The sequence below is a fragment of the Babylonia areolata genome, chromosome 31 (assembly GCF_041734735.1).
Source record: "Babylonia areolata isolate BAREFJ2019XMU chromosome 31, ASM4173473v1, whole genome shotgun sequence".
Lineage (NCBI taxonomy): Eukaryota > Metazoa > Mollusca > Gastropoda > Neogastropoda > Buccinidae > Babylonia > Babylonia areolata.
In genome coordinates this window covers 1,754,313-1,774,141 of record NC_134906.1, presented here as the reverse complement: position 1 = coordinate 1,774,141, position 19,829 = coordinate 1,754,313, and the positions used below count along the sequence as shown (strand labels likewise).

Genomic DNA, 19,829 nt, shown 5'->3' with positions numbered 1-19,829 from the left:
CTATTCTCTCTCTCTCGTTCTCGCTCACACACACACACACACACACACACACACACACACACACACACACACACACACACACACACACACACACTTCATGTACACACACACACACACACACACACACACACACACACACACACACACACACACACACACACCTTTTGCGTCAGTACTGACATTTTCGGTATTATTTTCCAAAAAATGAACGTAAATGTAATGTAATAGTATACTATCAAAACAGCACACCACCTATGATTTTTTTAAACCTAGGAAAAGCGTTCTCGTTGCGTGGTTCTGGAAACGGGTTATACACCTCTTCTCCATACCACATTACTCTCTTTCTTTCTGTCTGTCTTTAGAAACTAAAATTGATATTTCTGTCATTCTTGGAAGTGTGTGTATGCACACGCACATGCGGTTCCAAACGTAGCTGTTTTCCTGATCACACATGATCATAGGAACTAAACAAAAATTGTCTTCCTTCACAACTGACACAATCAAACTTGGCAGTACATCCATTCCTCGTTCCAGCTCAGTCAGGAACCTCGGCGTTGTCCTTGACAAGACACTGTCCATGCAAAAATTTATCAGTCAGACATGTCAATCCTGGTACTGTCAATTGCGGCGCATCAGTTCCATTCGAAATTATCTGTCCACCGACGCAGCATCTAGACTTGTCGTTTCTCTCATTTTCTGTCGCCTTGACAACTGTAACTCTGTTGTCTGGTTTGCCTGCTTCATCCATTGAGTCCCTTCAGCGCATACAAAACTCTGCTGCCCATCGTCATCAAAAAGAAAAGATCTGAGCACATCACTCCTCTTTTGCAACATCTTCATTGGCTTCCTGTCTCACACAGAATAAATTACAAGATCAGCACTCTATCAGTCTATGTTATAAATGTATTCACAAATCTGTCCCTTCCTATCTCTGTGGCTGCCTTCACCTCTACACTCTATCTCGCTCACTACGATCGGCTTTGGATCCACTCTTATTACGCATACCCAGATTTAAACACTCCACTGTTAGCCGCCGTTCTTTCTCTGTCTCTGGACCTTGCAGTTGGAATGAACTTTCTCTTTCGCTTCGTTAGGTCTCCGCACTCAGCTCTTTCAAGTGTGGCCTTAAAACCCCCCTCTTTCCAAAATAGCCTCCCTTCCCTGCCTCTTCCTTGTCTTCAGTTTCTCCAGTTTTAGATTTATGCATGCGTGTGAATGACTGATGCGAAAACGCTTTGATTTGTGTTTGCACAAGATTCGGCGCTATATCAATATCATTACTATTATCATTATTATTTACACACACACACACACACACACACACACACACACACACACACAACCCCCAAGCCCCCCCCCCCCCCCCAGCCTAACAATAATTATCATTTTGTTTACACATGTCACATGACAGCCAAAAACTTCTGTTGATACTGGCGATAAATATTGTTTCTTGAATCACGTTTTATTTTCAGGGCCTACCTTCCTGCCTACGTATCATATAAGCACACACACTCATACGCACACACACACACACTTACACAAACACACACACATACACACTTACACGCATACACATCTCTCTCTCTCTCTCTCTTTCTCTCTGTCTATGATATGACCGCCTATTTCTTGTTGTTTTACTTTCATGATCATGTGTGTGTACCCCTTCATGAGGGGCAATGGCCTATACATGAATAAATTGTCCGTATCCGTATCTCTCTTTCTCTCACTCTCTATACACACACACACAAACACACACACACACACACACACACACACACACACACACACACACATACACACACACACACACACACACACACACACACACACACACACACACATATATATATATATATAATATATATATATACATGTGTGTGTGTGTTTGATAGTCAGTCGTGTCCGACAACGACCATCACAACAGCAGAGGAAGCAACTGCTGTCCTGACTATCTGGGCCAGAATTGGATTATAGTGGAGAGTGTCTTGCCCAAGTACATCCCCACTCTCTCGGCCAAGAGGGTTCTGGACAGTCGGCGTTGGGATGGTTCCCTAACGCCAACTAGCCCCCCCAAGGCTGCAGCACTGAGAGCCAGTGCGGTGTTGCCTCCTGGTTTGAGAGTCATAGTCCTTCACAAAAGACAAAGCCGCAAATGAATTCTCATTAAAATGGAGAAGCCATTGATCATACAGCTCTCACTTTGCTGTTGGCCCAACTGTAAGCTTGTGTCAGTCTGTGGTATAAGCTGAGCGTTGGGTCTAATCTCTCTATCTCTGTCTGTATATATATATATATATATATATATATATATATATATATATATATACATATATATAAACATACATAAACATAACTATGAATTTATCATGAACTGTTATCTTCGTGATTCTACTAATCAGAGATGAACATGTGAGTTCATTTGTTCAGTTTTATTTTATTATGATTATTATCTTTTTGTCTCATTTTTAAGGCTCCACTGACTATGTAATGAACTGCGGCTCGGGCTGTTTCGCGATCGACAGCACATCGCAGTTGGAAGGAACAGTTGATACTTCCTTTCTAGGTCCAAACGACTGCAAAGATAACACATCTTCTAAAGTCATATTCAGAATAGAATATGCCGGCTCTTCTGGATCAGAAGACATCTGCACTGTCCCGTATCCCGGATGTAAACCGGGATTCCATCAGAAGAATGACCAGCAGTGTCAGTGTGAATCCTCCTCTGGGATGATCAACACTTATCAGCTGCTTTTCTACTTCAACGAAAACTATGTGGGCGCCAATCTGAGTATCACAACCGAATGTCAACATACTGGTCAGCATGTTTTTACACATACCGACTGTACGGACCTCGGTAAGTTTCTGACTACATACATGCATACATACATACATCTCTCTCTCTCTTTCTCTCTCTCTCTCTCTCTCTCTCTCTATATATATATATATATATATATCTTGTTCACGTCATTTGATAATCCCTTGTAATATTGTCAAAAGAATTAGTCGTTCATGAACATTATATTAGTTCTTCCAGAGAATCTCTCTCTCTCTCCCTGTCTCTCTGTCTCTCTTTCTCTCTCTTTGGTAGTGTTGAGATGCATTAAAAAAAAATAAATAAATAAAAAATAAAAGGAGATGACAAACCAGGATGGAAAGAAAATAAGTATTTGCATCTTGTTTGATTGAAATAGCTATCAATTATTGATATTTATAATCTGAAAAAATCATCCCAAATTTTGTAAAAAATAAAAATAAAAAAACAAACAAATAAATGAATAAAAAAGACAAAAAAGACGAAAATCCAACATTTACGGTGTTTGGTCACTGCAAAATCTAAGTACTTTAGGAAGCCAGTTAACTATTTTAAAACTCGGTCTACCTTTTCTCTCAGCTGAATCACGTTGTTTTTCTTACTAGTATGTATTTGAAATCTGGCCTTGAATTATATAATATACCCTCACTTTAGTAGGTTTCGTTGTAACACGTCCATTGAAACAGTACTCATGTGCATTTGCAGTAAGCTGGACTATGTATATCATGTGTAGATTTAAATTTGTGTGTTTGGAGTGGAGGGTATGTAAAATACATATTATTATGTATATATATATATATATATATATATATATATATATATATATATATACAGAAACAGAGACAGAGAGAGGCAGAGACAGAGAGAGACAGAGAAGAAAAAAGAAAAACACATCAGTCTGTCACACATTCCAAATTTTCGGAATGATCTCGTTCCTTTCTGAAGGGAAGGACTCTCTCTCTCTCTCTCTCTCTCTCTCTCTCTCTCTCTCTCTCTCTCTCTCTCTCTGTGTGTGTGTGTGTGTGTGTGTGTGTGTGTGTGTTGTTGTTGTTGTTGTTGTTGTTGTTGTTGTTCTTGATCGATAAATCGTAGTTGTTATGTCTGAGTTTATATTGTGTGAAGGAAAGTAAAAAACCGTTCTGCAGGATTCTGTGAACTTTGTATTTCATTGTATAACTTATCACCAAAGAAAGTAATATTTGATTTCCTAAATAAAACAAATTCATTGAAATTTACAATAGTGACATATAACGTAACAATTATGTGAATTTCTTACGTATTTTGAAACATTAGGATACGCTTACATTTAAGTTGATTTTTGTACAATTTTTAAAATAAATATCCGTTAGTTTAACGTTCATCTGACGAGCAGTATAACGTAAGTGTCACTTGGCCTCTGTAGCGTAGAAATTACGATTTCTGGTTATCTAAAGTGACGTGAATCTAACGCTAGTCTAACGTCAGCATGGTATCAGGGGGAGAAAGATTCTGTATCTAACTTACTGTTGGAAACACCCCCGGTGTAATTTTTAAGACATGTATTCATCATAAACTAAAATGACTCAAAGTTAAAATCGTATAGTTTGTTAGCTGTTCAAGAAATCGCCAAAAGTGAGTGTTTCGAAGGGGAGACTACACTGTCAGAGCTATACACCCACTAATGATTTAAAAATTTTTTTTTTTTTATTGTTCTTGTCGTTTGGTTCTGTGCATGTTATATACTTTCCCACCCACCTTAGTCTCCGATACAGAGTTGGAAAATGATTAATAAGATATGGCTTTTCTGTTTGTTGTTATTGTTATTGTTGTTGTTGTTATTTCTTTTTTCTTTATCTTCCGTAAGTACCATTGGTGTTTTCGTAATCATTGATCTCCTATGTGCCTTTTAGTTTATTGTGTTGTTTTTTTCTTGCATTTTAACCCCTTTTACATTCTAATCTCTTTTTCTTTCTTTTCTGTTCCAGAGCTAGCACCAGCAGGTACGTACTGTTCCCATATACCCCTTCTTATTCATAGATGTGTGCATGCACAACGCATGCCATTCAAAAACACATTCATCTGTCTGTCTGTCTTTCTCTCTCTCTCTCTCTCTCTCACTATCTCTCTCTCTCTCTCTCTCCCACTCTCACTCTGCCTGTCTGTCTCATTCCGTTTCTTTCTCTCTATCTCTTTCACACAGTCACTCACATAGAGACACACAGACACAGAAATTCTTCTACTTCATCAGTTCTTGTCGTAACATGCATTTCGTAAAACATATGCGCGCGCGCGCGCGCACACACACACACACTGGCACACACACACACATGTACGCACGCACGCATGCGCGAACACAGAGAGATAGAGGGTGGGGATAGGAGGGTCATCTTGAATGCACTGTATTGGAGAGAAAGTACGTATGATTATATTAGTGTCACATGCTTCCTTTTGCCAACGTTTTTATTTGTTTCTAATTGTTTGTATATTCATTTTCATAATTATTCTTGATGGCTCGTTCTGCACATGAATTAAGTACTTCCCTTCCTTCCAACCTTACTCTCCAAGGCAGCGGTGTTAGATGATGAAGATGATGATGATGATGATATGGATGCTTATTTATACAGCGCCTATCCTCGGTCGGAGACCAAGCTCTAAGCGCTTTACAAACTCAGGGTCATTTTCACAACAGGCTGCCTACCTGGGTGAAGCCGATTGACGGCTGTCATTTGGTCGCCCATCATTCGTTTCCTGTGTCATTCAATCAGGTTTCAGTTACGCACACATATACTCCGTTTTTGGAGGTGCACATGCTGGGTATGTTCTTGTTTCCATGACCTACCGAACGCCGACACGGATTGCAGGATCTTTAACGTGCTTAGCAGATGTGATGAAGTGTATATGGATTTGTCCGAACGCAGTGACGCCTCCTGAGTTGCTGATATTGATACTGATGACGTGCGTATCTGATCTTCTGCGTGCGTATACACACAAAGGGGGTTCAGGCACTAACAGGTCTGCATATATGTTGACCTGGGCGATCGGAAAAATCTCCACCCTTTACCCACCAGGCGCCGTTACCGAGATTCAAACCCGGGACCCCCAGATTGAAACTCCAACGCTTTAACCACTCAGCTGTTGCGCTCGTCTGAAATGAATGAAATATTGCTCGTCAGTTTTTTGTTTGTCTCTTGTTTCTTTCACTGATTCTTTCGTTCAGAAACTACCAGTGGTATTTTCGTAATCCTTAACCTCCGGAGTGCCTTTTGTTATTGTTTTTCATTCTTTCTAACCCTTATCACATTTTAATCTCTCTCTCTCTCTCTCACTCTCTTTGTTTATTTATTTTTTATTTTTTGTTTCTTGTTTTGTTTTTTGTTGTTGTTGTTGTTGTTTGTTTGTTTGTTTGTTGTTGTTGTTGTTTTTGTTGTTTTATTGTTGTTTTTCTTTGTTCCAGAGTATCCACCAGAATCAGACAGTAAGTATATACTGTCTCGCATCCACCACCCCTCTTTCCTCTTGGACGTGTGCATGCACAATGCATGCACTTCAAATACACATTCATCTCTGTTTCACTGTTTGTCTGTCAGTCACACACACACACACACACACACACACTGATGCAAATTAACACTTTCCAACACTAATATTCACAAGAATTCCCTCTCTTTCACCCACTACCTCTCTTCTTTCCGTCTAATAACACTTCCAGTGAATAGACGTTAAAGTGAAGATCTCACACTGATGCAAACTAGACCTATCGGTTTGCTCTGTTGGCCAAAGATTGCAGCTAGTAACAGCACAAAAATCCCTCTGCCAAGCCCACATTGTGCAAAGCCAATCGAATCCCAATTCCCAAACTCGAGTGCTAAGTTTCCTTTGACCAGTGGTTTTATGGACAAATCTGCTAGGTTTTGCTCTGTCTCTTCTCAACCCTTTTTTGGCTTTTAATCATTTTTTCCATTGCATGGTTTGTTGTTTTGTTGTTTTTTTTTTGGGGGGGGGGGTGGGGGGGGCGTTATGGTTAACAAATAGGATATTCCCATCATCTGGTAGATGGCATAACCTGCTGATATGTACACATGTGGGTGGTGTGGGTGTCTTTTTTCTTTCTTTTTTCTTTTTTTTTGTGGGTCCTCCAGCCTCCCCTTCCCCCCCGCATCTTTTAAAAAAAATTATGGGTCCTCCATCCTATTTTTTTCCCATTTTCTTTTTTCCTTTTTTTTCTTCTTTTCTTTTTGATTATTTTCCCCTTTTCTTTTATTATTTTCTTTTCTCCCCCAACATTTCTCCATAGCGTGTATGTTGAACCGTAGCTTCCATTTATCTTATAATATATATATATATATATATATATATATATATATATATATACATATATATTTGCTCTTTTTGACTCCCTCTCCTGGGACCTCAGATTCCAGTGGAGCGTATTGCTGTGAGAGTTGAAGTACATGACCCGCTGTAATCCTCAAGGGAGACGTGGCACCTGAGGAGTGAGGTGAGGTGGCAACCTCTGTGATTTCTTCAGTTTTTAAGGAAGCCTGATCAAAAACTTCCCCACATTCCAGCCACGGTTGGATCCTTTCTTGTGTGAAAACACCCAGGGAGGATCCTGATCCTGGGGTGAACTTGAAAAAAAAGAAAAGAAAAAAAAGAATCAGTTTAGAACTACTCGGGCACCTGGTGATAATACTGCAGGGCCGTGAATCCCCTTTGCTCCCCCCCCCAGGTTAATTAACTCACTTAGTACGGCCAGTCCTCTCTTCTCCTCTACACAGACCCCTCGGATGTCCAGTGGGTGTCTGAATGACCCAACCTTTAGCTTCCGTCGTCAGAATTGTGGTATTCTTTGTCAACATTCACCTCTTCAGTATAAGAACCTCCCGCTTGCAAAATTTTGATGATGGTAACTGGGATGAAACGCTGTTAACGTCGTCTCTTTCGCCGTTCGTATGGAGAGAGTTAAAGAAGCATATGAGGTGAAGTGGCAGGACAGAAATTCCACCCCCGGCTGCGAACAGGTATGCCAGACCTCTTGGCATCTTGATCTTTCCCTAGCGGAAATTTTTGAAGGGTTCCCCAAAAGGAAGGGCCTGGTGTTTGTGCACCACATACCACCCAGCATCAAGGGAGGCAGAACGTTCAGCGCATGATCTCTTGTTAGCTAGTTCCTTCAGCATGCCCCCTTTCCTAACTCGGCCAATCTCACTTTCAGAACTTTGGCTAAGTGGGATAAGTTGGCTTGCTGCTGTCTTTTGGATGTCTCCACAGCCTTTGAAGCTTGTCTACACAGGCCCTACCGGCTGTAGGGAGGAGGTCTGGGACACACATGTACAGTCTTCTGTTGAGACTCAGGGCCTCTTTAGCACCTCTTGTCTGAACAGCTTGTCAGTGGAGTGGATTCAAGCCTGCGTTTACTAGCACGTGTTTTAATTCTGATTTGAACAGTAGGGATGCAGTTCTTTGACAGCATAGCATCCATCAGCCTTTAGCACCATCGCGGCAAAGCAGATCTCTCTCTCTTCGAACCTTACGCCCCTCAGACAGGGAGACAAGCAGAGAGGTTGCCTCTGACGGCTCACACTTCCGAGGGTCATGGTAGGCCTCTGTAGGTTAAGAGGCCGTCAGCCCACGTCACTTCCTGTATTCCTGAAGAGCAGTCAGAGAGTCAGCAACGGCATCCTCAGTCCCAGCAGTGTAGGGCTTTTCCCTTTCGGGTGTTTCACCCTGTGGGAAGCCAGGCCAAAGCAGCACCACCAATGACTCAGCACCAATGCAGCACCTCATGTCGGTCAACCCCTGTCAGTTGGGAGTGTCTACGGGCACATGCGACTTGTGCTGGTGCGAGTATCTGGGTACGTGCTGCCATGACTGAGGACTGCCCTTCTCTAAGACTCTCTCCTCCTCCTTATGTGCCCAGCACAGATGAGCAGGAACTCATCTAGGAATTGGAGGTGTCTCAATTTGTTATCCAACACACGGGCCCGGCTCTGGTTTATTTTATTTTATTATTATTTTTTTCCATGGTTGCCTGTCTGTGATTCCAAATACCCCAGGAGAACGGCGACCAGTGCCAGATCTCCTCCCCTCAACAGAGTGCTGAGGGGCTGCCGAAGTGGCAGTGTGCTATCGGATTCAAGCAGCTACCTCTTTGGGCTGGAGAGTAGGTTTTCAGAATGACCCTAAGAAACCCAATGACAAATGGCGCCAGCAGCAATGTCTTCCTTTTTGTTTGCATTGTTCGAAATGTGAACACGTCTCTAGGAGAGAAACGTCTGCTGCGATAACTATTCCAGCAGTATATGGAAACCTGACCGGGCGGAGATTCCGATCGTCATCTTCAATTGATATCAGACAAAGGTCTAATCCTCAAAGAAGAAGGCACTGCCTGGTTGTAGTTCATAGCTAGAAACTCCAGAAGAAGATGAAGCGTGATGAAACCATCCCTGTGAAGTTTGGCCAACAGAGCAAATCGAACTGGTATGGTTTGATATGACGGTAAGTCTTACCAAACAGGGAGTGTAAAATAAAACTCCCAATGCTGAGATAAGTGACAAGGAATTGTTCATCTTATTTCATCTTCTACTTTGTGTGTGTGTGTGTGTGTGTGTGTGTGTGTGTGTGTGTGTGTGTGTGAACAGGTGTGTGTGTGTGAACAGGTGTGTGTGTGTGTGTGTGGGGGGGGATTTCAGGAATACTAGGTATCCTCCACATTACTACCATCGCTCAACATTCAAAACAACAAACTGAGTCACACACAGTCAGAGTGGAACCCATGTCTGCCTGTCCCACGCTTACACTGTTATCCTGCTGGATAAATAGAGCAAGGGCTTTTATATATTTTTTTTTCATGTGTGCCCACCCACCCACACACCCACCCACTTCTTCTCCCTGAACCAATGTTGCTAGAAAGAAAAAAAAAACAAAAACAGTCAGACACAAAACTGAACCTTGCCAATGATGTTGACATGTCCAGATGAAGAAGAGATGAAGCGCTCCGCTGTGATAACGATCGGAGCTGTAGCTATTCTCCTGGCATTCATCATCTGCGTCCTCGTCGTCAGGAAGTTCTGGCATGGAGGGCAGGAATCTGGCACCAAAACCAGTACTCCCCGTGAAGACCCTGATGACAACGTCGCCAAGGAAGAGCCCGAGACCGATGATGATCAATCCGAACAAGCAACATCCGAGGAACTTACTGGAAGCACTGTTGACCTGGAGCCGCCCACTGAACAAAGTACTTCCGCTTTCGAAACAACGACGTCCGAAGATTAACACCCGCTTATCTCACTTCGCTTACAGATTATTAACCCCCCCCCCCCCCCCCCCCCGCCCCCTCCCCTCCTACCTCCCTAAAAAACCCAACAACAACAAAAAACGTTGCATTGTAGTAAAGTGGCAAGGCACTCAGCAAATGCACCTCAGTTTCAGTTTCGGTTTCTCAAGGAGGCGTCACTGCGTTCGGACAAATCCATATACGCTACACCACATCTGCTTGGCAGATGGCTGACAGCAGCATAACCCAACGTCAGGCCTTGAGTGCATGCTTATATATTTGTGTACCTATCAGAGTGGATTTCCTTTTACATAATTTGGCCACTGAGAGGACGACACTTTCGTTGCCATGGGTTCTTTTTCAGTGCGCCAAGTGCGTGCTGAACACGGGACCTCGGTTTATCGTCTCCTCCGAAAGACTAGATGCTCAGTTTGATTTTCCAGTCAAACTTGGGAGAAAGGGCGAGAGCGGGATTCGAACCCACATCCTCACGACTCTGTGTATTGGCAGCTGAGCGTCTTAACCATTCTGCCACCTTCCTCCTGAACTCAACTCCATGTCTGTTGCTTGAATGATTATAGATGGGTCACTTGTGACATCTAGATTGTGCCGAGTGCTGGTTAGTTGCCGCATCTACCATGACGTCAATACGATTGTGACATCATTATGAGGTCAAGTGTTAAGGGAACGAGGTGGGAAGTGTACCTGTTATGGAAGGCATGTAGGTAGGGAGGGGTCCTTGCAAACTCATACCACGCCCACGTCCAATTGTCCATTCTATTTTTTTTTTCATGTTACTCAACGCCAACCACCCCGCTCCCCCATGTCCCTCCCCTTAAAAAAAACCCCAACAAACAAACAAAACAAAACAAAACAAAACAAAAAAACCCACAACAACAACAGAATAACCGAAAAGAAAGAAGAAAGAAAAGTAAAATTAATGACAATGAAACAAATGTGTTACTGCTATAAGAGGAATGGGACATTGTGCCATGTGCGGGGTTATCATTGCACTAAGTTGTGTTGTTATTGTTGTTGTTTTATACCAAACGAAAATCTAAATCCAGTGCAAAGAAAATGATTGATTTTTGCTTAATCGTATTGGAAAATGTCATTCAAAAACAAAAAATGCTCCCCCAAATTTTTGTTGTTGAAATAATTGTATAAATTTCCTCTTTCGTTCTTGCTTTTCCTTTTATCTTTTAATTTATTTATTCGTGTATTTATTCATTTAGTTACATCTTTAGTGTATCTATTTATTCATTGAATATTTGCTATGCGCACGTTTGTGCGTGTGTGTTCTGTCAGTATTGTTTATCGAAGAAATAAGTAGTTAACTGGGAGGATGAAAATTGATCAGACTGGAAAATAAGACTGGATTAAAGAAACAACAAAAATATATGTGTCTGTGTCACAAAAATATTTGCTGTTTAAGCCGTCTCTTCTCTTTATGTCTCTCTTTCCCTCTGTTTCTCACTTGCTACCTCTCTCTCCCTCTCTCTGTCACTGACACACACACACACACACACACACACACACACACACACACACACACACACACACCACTGTGTGTGTCTCTGTCCGCCTGACTGTTCCTCTCTTTGTGGGTTAATCATATAAATCAGCTTAACCAATATTTATCCAAAAGTGTCCTTCATTTATTTATCAAAATGAAGCATTTCCTCCCTCTGTATGCAAGGAAAGTGTTCCTTCAAATACACATACAATCTTCGATAGACTGTTCATCAACACTCTGGGACAGTGCTAACGAGAACACATTGAAACCATTGGTTCAGTGTAAAAATCGAGCCATGAAATTTGTCCTTCTTGAACCAAGGTTCTTCACAACAAAATATTATAAATCGCTTGACATCTTACCCCTGAAATGATAAAGGTGTTGATGTATAAGACCATGACAGGAACTGTACCTGCCAATATGATAGAGAAGTTCACATTAAACATCAGAAAATTATATTTACAAAACTGAATTAGCAAAACCATAGATAGATAAAGCAAGTTTTCACAACTCAGGAGGGCCTTAATTAATTGAACTCTTTACCTGAAGACGAGTAAAAAAAATAAATAAAAATAAATAAATAAAAGGAGAAAAAACTATAACTTCTTCAGCAAAGTGTACAAACGATATCTGATGGGGGTTTTTTTGTTGGTTTTTTTTGGTTTGTTTTTGTTTGTTTTGATTTTTTTTTTTTTTTTTTTTTTAATTGAACAAAAGCTATATATGTAATCTTTAATCTCTCTTGACGTGAATAGAGTTTTAGTGTCAAGGCGATTTAAAAGCGTGTGGACTGACCCTTTTTCACTGCACCACATGTAAAAACAACAACAAAGTAAACTGAAGCCTGACCTACACAAAAAACCAAACGCACTGGTCAGGCCTCTGGAGCCTACATTTTGCATAAAACAATACATAATAAAGAAAAAGAAGACGTAATTAAATAGAATAACGAGTGATTAAAATACAGCGAAATGAAAGATGCGTAGATGGCATCTGATTGAAATAGACTCTACTCATACACAAATGGATTTAATCAGTTCACACACACACACACACACACACACACACACACTGATTGATGTGCGCGCGCGCGCGCACGCACACACACACACACATACACAACAATACACATAGTGACACGCATATATCTATATATTCATAGAATCAAGCATATTTCTACTATGACCAGTTTGTTTGAACTGAGCTCAGACTCCAAGATTTTACATACAAGTCAAGCTCACTGGTCTGCAGTTTCCTGGGTCATGTTTTGACCCCCCCCCCCTTTTTTTTTAACATGTAGCTGTTACCTCAGCCATCTTCCAATCTTTGGGTAGGCAAGCAGATTCAAGTGATTTATTATAAATCGTGCTCAAAGGAAGAGCTAACTCTGCTCAATTCCTTTAATATTCTTGAGAGTATTTTGTCTGGTCCTTGTGCTTTGTAGGGGCCTAAGGCATGCAACGTCTTTTCTACTGCCAATGGAGTGACTCTTAAATCACAAATATTAACATTTCCCGACCTGGAGCTTTCACCAAGGTCGGGTAAATTTGCCAAGGTCTCTTTAGTATACACACTTCTAAAGAATTTATTAAGTGTTTCTGCTTTTTCTAGATCGTTTTCTGCTAAGCTACCATCTTCTTTTTTCCGCAGTACCCCTATTCCTGTACTCAAGATCGAGCTTGTCAACGTTCTTCCTCTTTTCATTTGCTTTTCCGTTTTACACTTGTTAATCGATCTGGCGCACGAGATGTTCAAGCAAGTCGGATCGTCGAATCAACAAAAGTGAAGCGGACAGAAATGAAGGGAAATAACTCTGACAATCCTTGTTTCGTGACGTCATCGCTCGTTCCCCCCCATGTGTCAAAGTTATTTTGTGACATGCCTGTATGCCTGTATAAACACAGTTCAGAAGCAAGAAGCGGACATTTGGAACCAGAAAGATATAAGTATTCTTTTGTTGTAAAAATGCTGAGAGATGCTGAATGTGTGATTTTTCTGTGTGTACTGTCCACTGTATTATTTGCTGTAGTTTTGCCAGGAATGAGACTCAAGTTGTTTTGCAAAGTGAACGTCAGCGTAAAGACGGAGTTGCTGACGAAGATACTGAGTGTGTGCATCTTCTTCTTCTTCTTCTTCCAGATGATGCCCAGGGTCAACCAGCTGACCATTATCGGCATTTTGTGGTGGTGGGTTCCGGTTAAAAAAATTAATAAATACAAAAATAAAGTGGCTGTGAATCAGCATACTGCCACCTTCTTAACGAAGGTGGCAAGAGTTGAGACATCAACAGTCTCCTGGGCGGGCAGGGCATTCCAGTCACGGATTGTTTTTGGATGGAAGGCATTCAGCCTGATGTCCGCTCTACAGGGGATTCTGTCAAATGTTGTGGTGTGAGCTCTTCTGGCCTGTTGTTGCTGGTGGAGGTGTGAGCACATGACTTTGGTCATGCCCCTGCTGATCTTGTATAGCATGACCAGTCTGGCTTTCCTCCTACACTGTTCCAGGGTTTCCCACCCCAGTGTCTGCAGCAGTTCAGTAACACTGACTGTCCTCTGGTGTTTATTGAGGGAAAATCGTACTGCTCTTTGTTGGACCGTTTCTATTTTGTCTATCTCTTTCCTGGCGGTGGGGTCCCATGCTGTACTGGCGTATTCGAGGATAGGGTGTATCAGGGATTTGTAGGCGAGTGACCTTATTTTGATTGATGCCTTCCTCAGGTTCCTTCATAGAAAGCTGAGTGTCCAGTTTGCCTTCTTGTCACCATGCTGTTGATATGGTTCGTGAAGCGGAGATTGGACTGGAGTGTGACACCAAGATATTTAGTGGCTGTCACAGACTCCAGCCGGTGACTGTGCAGATGGTACTCCCGAGGACTGCTGTTTCCCCTCGTGGTGCACGTGAGGACACTACATTTTTCGGGATGGAATTTCATCTTCCATTCATCTTCCCAGGCCTCTAGTTTCCTCAGGTCATCTTGCAGGGTGTTGTGGTCGCCTGGGGCAGTGATGAGATGGTACACAGCAGTCTCGTCTGCGAAGAGGCGAGCAGGGGATGTCACTCGCGATGCTAGGTCGCGTATGTATACCAGGAACAGGCATGGACCAAGCACTGAGCCCTGCAGTACTCCTGATCTAACCGGAGTGTGTCCAGACCTCTTTCCGTCCACAGCCACAGACTGTCTTCTGCTATCCAGGAAGCTCTCAGTCCATGAGTAGGTGGTGTTTCTGACGCTGTAGTGATCAAGCTTATGCAGCAGGAGAGAATGATTAACTTTGTCAAATGCTTTGGCAAAGTCCATCACCACAACGTCAGTTTCGTCTCTCCCCTGAACGTTGGCAGTCAGCTCGTCGAGAAACTCTAGGAGCTGTGTCTTACAGGAGCGGTGGCAGCAGAACCCATGTTGTTCATCGCCCAGTATGTAGTTCTCTTCCAGGTGAGTCATGAGCTGGCTCACTATGATGTGTTCCAGCACTTTACAGGGCACACTGGTCAGAGATACTGGGCAGTAGTTTGCTGGGTTGTAGTGCACACTGGTCAGAGATACCGGGCAGTAGTTTGCTGGGTTGTAGTGCACACTGGTCAGAGATACCGGGCGGTAGTTTGCTAGGTTGTAGTGTTTGTCCTTCTTGTAGATAGGCGTGACTGTCGCCACTCTCCAGTCATCCGGGACCTGTCCTGAGTCAAGGGAGCACTGGTAGATCTGTGTCAGGATAGGGGCCACTTCAAGGGCACATTCCCTGAGGACTCTTGGTGGCAGACCATCCGGGCCAGTGGCCTTGATTGTATTTAGTCCAGCAAGGAGCTTGTGTACACCAGCTTCAGTGATGGTGATGTTTCCCATAGTTGGATGGTCCTCTCTGTTCCCCTGCATGTTGCATTTATTGCTGAATTGCTCCGGTGTGTATTTGTTTCCATTGCTAAAAGTGCTGTCAAACTGAGCATTGAGAGCTTCAGCCTTTGCTTTGGAGTCTGTGATCAGTTTACCCTGAACCCTGAGAGGGGCTACTCCGGAATTAGAGGACTTCTGGTGTTTGACGTAAGTTCAGAAGCGTTTGGTACAGGGCCTTGTGTCGTCTTCTGTGTTCTTTTGCGAGAAGAGGCTCTGTCACGGTCGACAGTTAAGACACTACTTTTCTATTTCGCCATTCTAAGGGAAGACGGCATGGATCCAGCTTTTGAGACAACAGGGTTGCCAAACACAGGAGTATGTGAGTGTGTGTGAGTTAGTGTGTCTGTGTGGCAATGTGGTCCGTGCCGCTCGTGTGGTTATGCTTCTGAGTGAACTGTTCATGGGTCAGATTCGAGAGTCTCTCTGCTCCGTCTCCTCACAGACGGGTTTTGAACTGGAAGGCTTTCTGGTCAGCCTGTCCAGTGGTTCCCCGATTCCTCTTCATTTGTTTGAAGAGGAGTGGATGGGCTATTTATTCAGCCAAAAGTTCTGCCAGGGTTTCTGCAGGCCCTGTGCTTACCTGTGTCCTCGTCTGGCCATGTAGAAGAGGCTGCGTTCCAGTCTGGGAATTTTCAACCAGATTGCACCAGCTGTTGAGGTAAATTTATTTACTGGCAAATATTTGGCTAGCTCTGTGTCGCCATGTTTGTTATATTTGTACATATAATTGTTTTTGCTGTGTGCTAATGTATTAAGATTTCCGTGTAATTTCGTGCTGTTATGTTTTTGCTAGGTATCGTTTGGTATTTGTACACTTTGACCAGAACTCTATTAAATCTTGGGTGAGAGGGGTGCTACTTTTCCCCCCCACTACATTGATATGGAAATAATTATTAGGATTTGTTTTCTCATTATGAATATGTTTTGCCATAGAGAGAAGTAGATATTGTTTAGTTGATGAACAGTTTTTCTCTGTTATTCACTTTCTCTGGCAGAGGCCACGGGGTTGTCTTTCCGCCCATCCCCATCGGGTGTGGTGGAGCGGTGGTGTGTCGGGGAAGGGATGTGCAGTCCCCTTCCTTACTGTACAGTCCTGCCAATCACCCCCCCCCCCCCCTCTTTCTCATCCCCGGTTCTTTGTATTTCTGACTTTGTGCATCTTTGGAAGATGTACTGTTTTGTTTTTTTCCTGTTCTTGCCATCGTGTGTGTATGTCAGCCTCTGCGTTTCCTCTCCTTCTGGCTCTCCTCCCCATCTTTCTCTTAGTCGACCATCAGGATGTTCACACTTTGTGCAAGGGTGTTTCAGCTGCTGTTTTTCCTTCACGTCAAGACGTGGTCAGCTCCGTTGCCCCTTCCACGTCAGGTCCCCAGTGTCCGCGCAGTGCTGGAGGCTGGTGTCAGAATTGCCAGCCTCTCTCATCTGCCTGAAGTGAGAGGTGGAGGAGGGTGGAGTTAGCACCGGAACCAGTGACGGGGGTCTTTCTCATGGTGGCGTCTGGGCGTCAAGACAATCGCCCCCGTGCCCCCTCTTTCCGTGGACCGGAGTCACTGGGTCTCCCAAGGACGACGGCATCGACCTTTGCTGCCTGTGGGACATGGACAGGTGAGTTTTGCGGAATGCCTGGGGAGTGAACGAGGGGCTGACTATGTGTCTGTACCTGTGTATGTGAGATTGTGAGAGAGTTTGGAGTGTGAAGTTTGTTTTGTTGTGTTTTGATCGACTTATTAATTGAATTGTACATTGGGTTCAGGGGTATGGGAAGGGGGTAGATAGATGGAGGTTGGGTGTGGAAGGAAATTAGAGAATAGGAACAACTGTTTTCTTTTTGTTTGTGAGTGTGTGAGTGAATCAAGTATTGTTAACGTTTACCTGGTGTGCCCTGGTGTTTTTCCTGGTGTGGAGTCCGAGGCCCGATTTACTGTTTCTTTTTTTTTTCTTTTAAGATTGTCTTGTGACAGGCTCCCAATGTAATTCCAGTATGCAAGCCAGAGTTTTCTTTGGATCTCCCTCTCCAGAGCCTTAACTTGACCTTGGTAATGAGCCTGGCATCTCCTCCAGTGGTCTGCAGTATTTGTTTCACTATGCAGGCCTGGTGTGTGGGGGTGAGTGTCTTGCGTTCTGTGATCTACTGTCCCTTGTTTTTCATTTTCCTGTACTTGCGGTCCCTTTTCCTACAGAGACGGTGCAGTTCAGGGGTGAACCAGGGGTGGGAAGCCTTTGGTCTTGCTGTCTTGTGGGGGATGTTCTTTGCCATGCTTGTGCACAGTGAGTTCTTGAAACGCTGCCACATGTCCTCCACTATGGTGTTCTCATCCATGGAGTCAAAGTCTGGTTGGAGGCTACAGATGTCTGCCTTCAGTCCCTCCCAGTTGGCCTTGTTGTACAAGGGGATCTGTCTTGGTGGGTTGGTCTTCCTGGTCACACAGGTAAGGAACTCGCAGTAGATTATCTCATGGTCAGACAGTTGGGGGACCATTTCCACACAGGGGATCAGTTCTGGTCGGTTGGTCAGGAGGAGGTCTAGTGTGTTCTGCCCTCTGGTAGATTCATGGACCATCTGTTCCAGACCGAGGTCATCCAGCAGATCAAGGAAAGACTGGTGAAGTCCAGGGCACTGACATTTTGGCTTAATAGAGACTGTCTCTGGGTCAGAAATCCAGTCAAAGCTGGGGAAGTTGAGATCACCAGGAATTTGAATCTGGGCATTCTCAATAGCAGCCGCCCTCCTAAGACTTTTCCCAAAGTTGTTGAAGCTTGCCTCATCACTGACGTCAGGGCAATAGTAGCAGCATATGTAGAGTGATCTGTGGCCAGGTGTCGGCACCTTCACCCAAATCACTTCACAGTCTGTAACTAGCTCTGGGACCAGTGTGCACTGCAGCTCCTCTCTTGTGGCCATAAGGACGCCGCCACCACCTCTGCCTCTTCTGTCCTTGTAGAAAGCCCTGTAGTGAGAAGGCAGGAATTCTGAGTCCTTTATATCTGGACAGAGCCAGGTTTCTGTCCTAAAGACAATGTCTGGTTTGATGCTGTCAAAAAGATGATCGGTTTCAGCTCGTTTTCCGCTGACGGACTGAAAGTTGACATTAAGCAAGTGAAGGGGTCTTGTTTGCTGTTTATTCTGTTGACTGGCTCTTGTAGGTGTTGAGCAGTGAAGGGGCTTGAAGTCAGTCTCTACGGGTGATGGCAGAGAGATGTCATTGAAGTGTGAGGTGTGGTGGTGTTCCGCTTCGATACCAAAAAGGTCGAATGCAGTCTGACTGTAGTTGGGACTGCCGCAGATTATGCAGTGCCATGGTACCTGGGATGATTCCAAATTCTGTTAAGTCTGCTGTCCAATGCTCTGGCGAGATGCGTGAAACCAGAGACCACGGGTTTCACACGCCACTCCTCTGTCTGTCCAGCCTACAGTTGTGTCACAGATACCACATGGTGCGTGTGAAGGTTCCTCTGCTGTGGACTGGGACTGTGGGTTGGTTGGATCTGACGACTGTTACTGTGGGTCACTCTATTTACTTTGTTGGGTGAATGGACCAGGGTTTGGCTCTGGGGCGTATGATAGAGACAACAGCAGGCTGACTAGGAACAAAAGTATGAGTGTACTGCGATAAGTTGTTACCTTCTTCAAACCTCTTGCTCTGCCTGTAGCCTGGATGAAGATGGCTAGACCTGGTCCAAGTGTGTGCATGACATTCTTCCGCTAAGTTTATGCAGGAGATGTTGGTGTATTTTTCTGGGGGAGACGCATCACTGAGGCACAAACGTCTTGTACATCAACAGGATGAGAGCAAGTGCTGAAAGTGTAATGTGGACATGGCAGATGTTTTGCTTCATTTCACTATGATCATGTGGACATGGTTGATGCTGTTTCTTGTTTTTCTATTGTTTTACCATGATCATGCAGACATGGTAATATTTGATTAATCACCATTAATTTGTCATGATCATGTGGACATGATAGGTGTTGTTCTTATTTTTATAATGTGTTGCTGTGATCATGCGGACATGGTAATGAATGCTGTTGTTTAATTGCCTTTAATTTGCCATGATCATGTGGACATGGTAGATGTTGTTCTTGGCTTTATGTTTTGCCATGATATGTGGACCTTGTAATAATTTCCTTTGTTTAGACACCATTACTTTACTTTGATCAAGTTGGCATAGTGGTAACCCTTTTGTTCACTGCTATTAATTTTGCTTGTCTGGTTTCTTTTCTTTCAGGTTTTTTTTGCCTAAGTTTTGGTATGAAATTGAATAAAGAATTGGATGGAAAACTGGACATGAGTGTGATACGAGTCTACATGGGTGCATGATACAACCCTTCACACCTCATCCCCCTACAATTTGTTGGTGT

General features: G+C 43.4%; 1 protein-coding gene across 1 annotated transcript; it reads left to right on the top strand.

Annotated features, from left to right (window-relative positions):
• The first annotated feature begins 2,487 nt into the window (after window positions 1-2,487).
• On the top strand, window positions 2,488-10,068 carry LOC143275741 (uncharacterized). Its single transcript, XM_076580017.1, has 4 exons — window positions 2,488-2,854; window positions 4,777-4,791; window positions 6,246-6,266; window positions 9,768-10,068. Exons 1-4 carry the CDS (start codon window positions 2,488-2,490, stop codon window positions 10,064-10,066), a joined length of 702 nt encoding a protein of 233 aa, XP_076436132.1. The 3' UTR covers window positions 10,067-10,068.
• The last annotated feature ends 9,761 nt before the right edge of the window (window positions 10,069-19,829 follow it).

What these genes read in the sequence shown, in the direction of transcription:
- LOC143275741 (XM_076580017.1), top strand. Translation starts at nt 2,488, where the DNA reads ATGAACTGCGGCTCGGGCTGTTTCGCGATCGACAGCACATCGCAGTTG. An exon ending in GTATCCACCAGAATCAGACA is followed by an intron (nt 6,267 to 9,767) that starts GTAAGTATATAC and finishes TGACATGTCCAG; the next exon opens with ATGAAGAAGAGATGAAGCGC.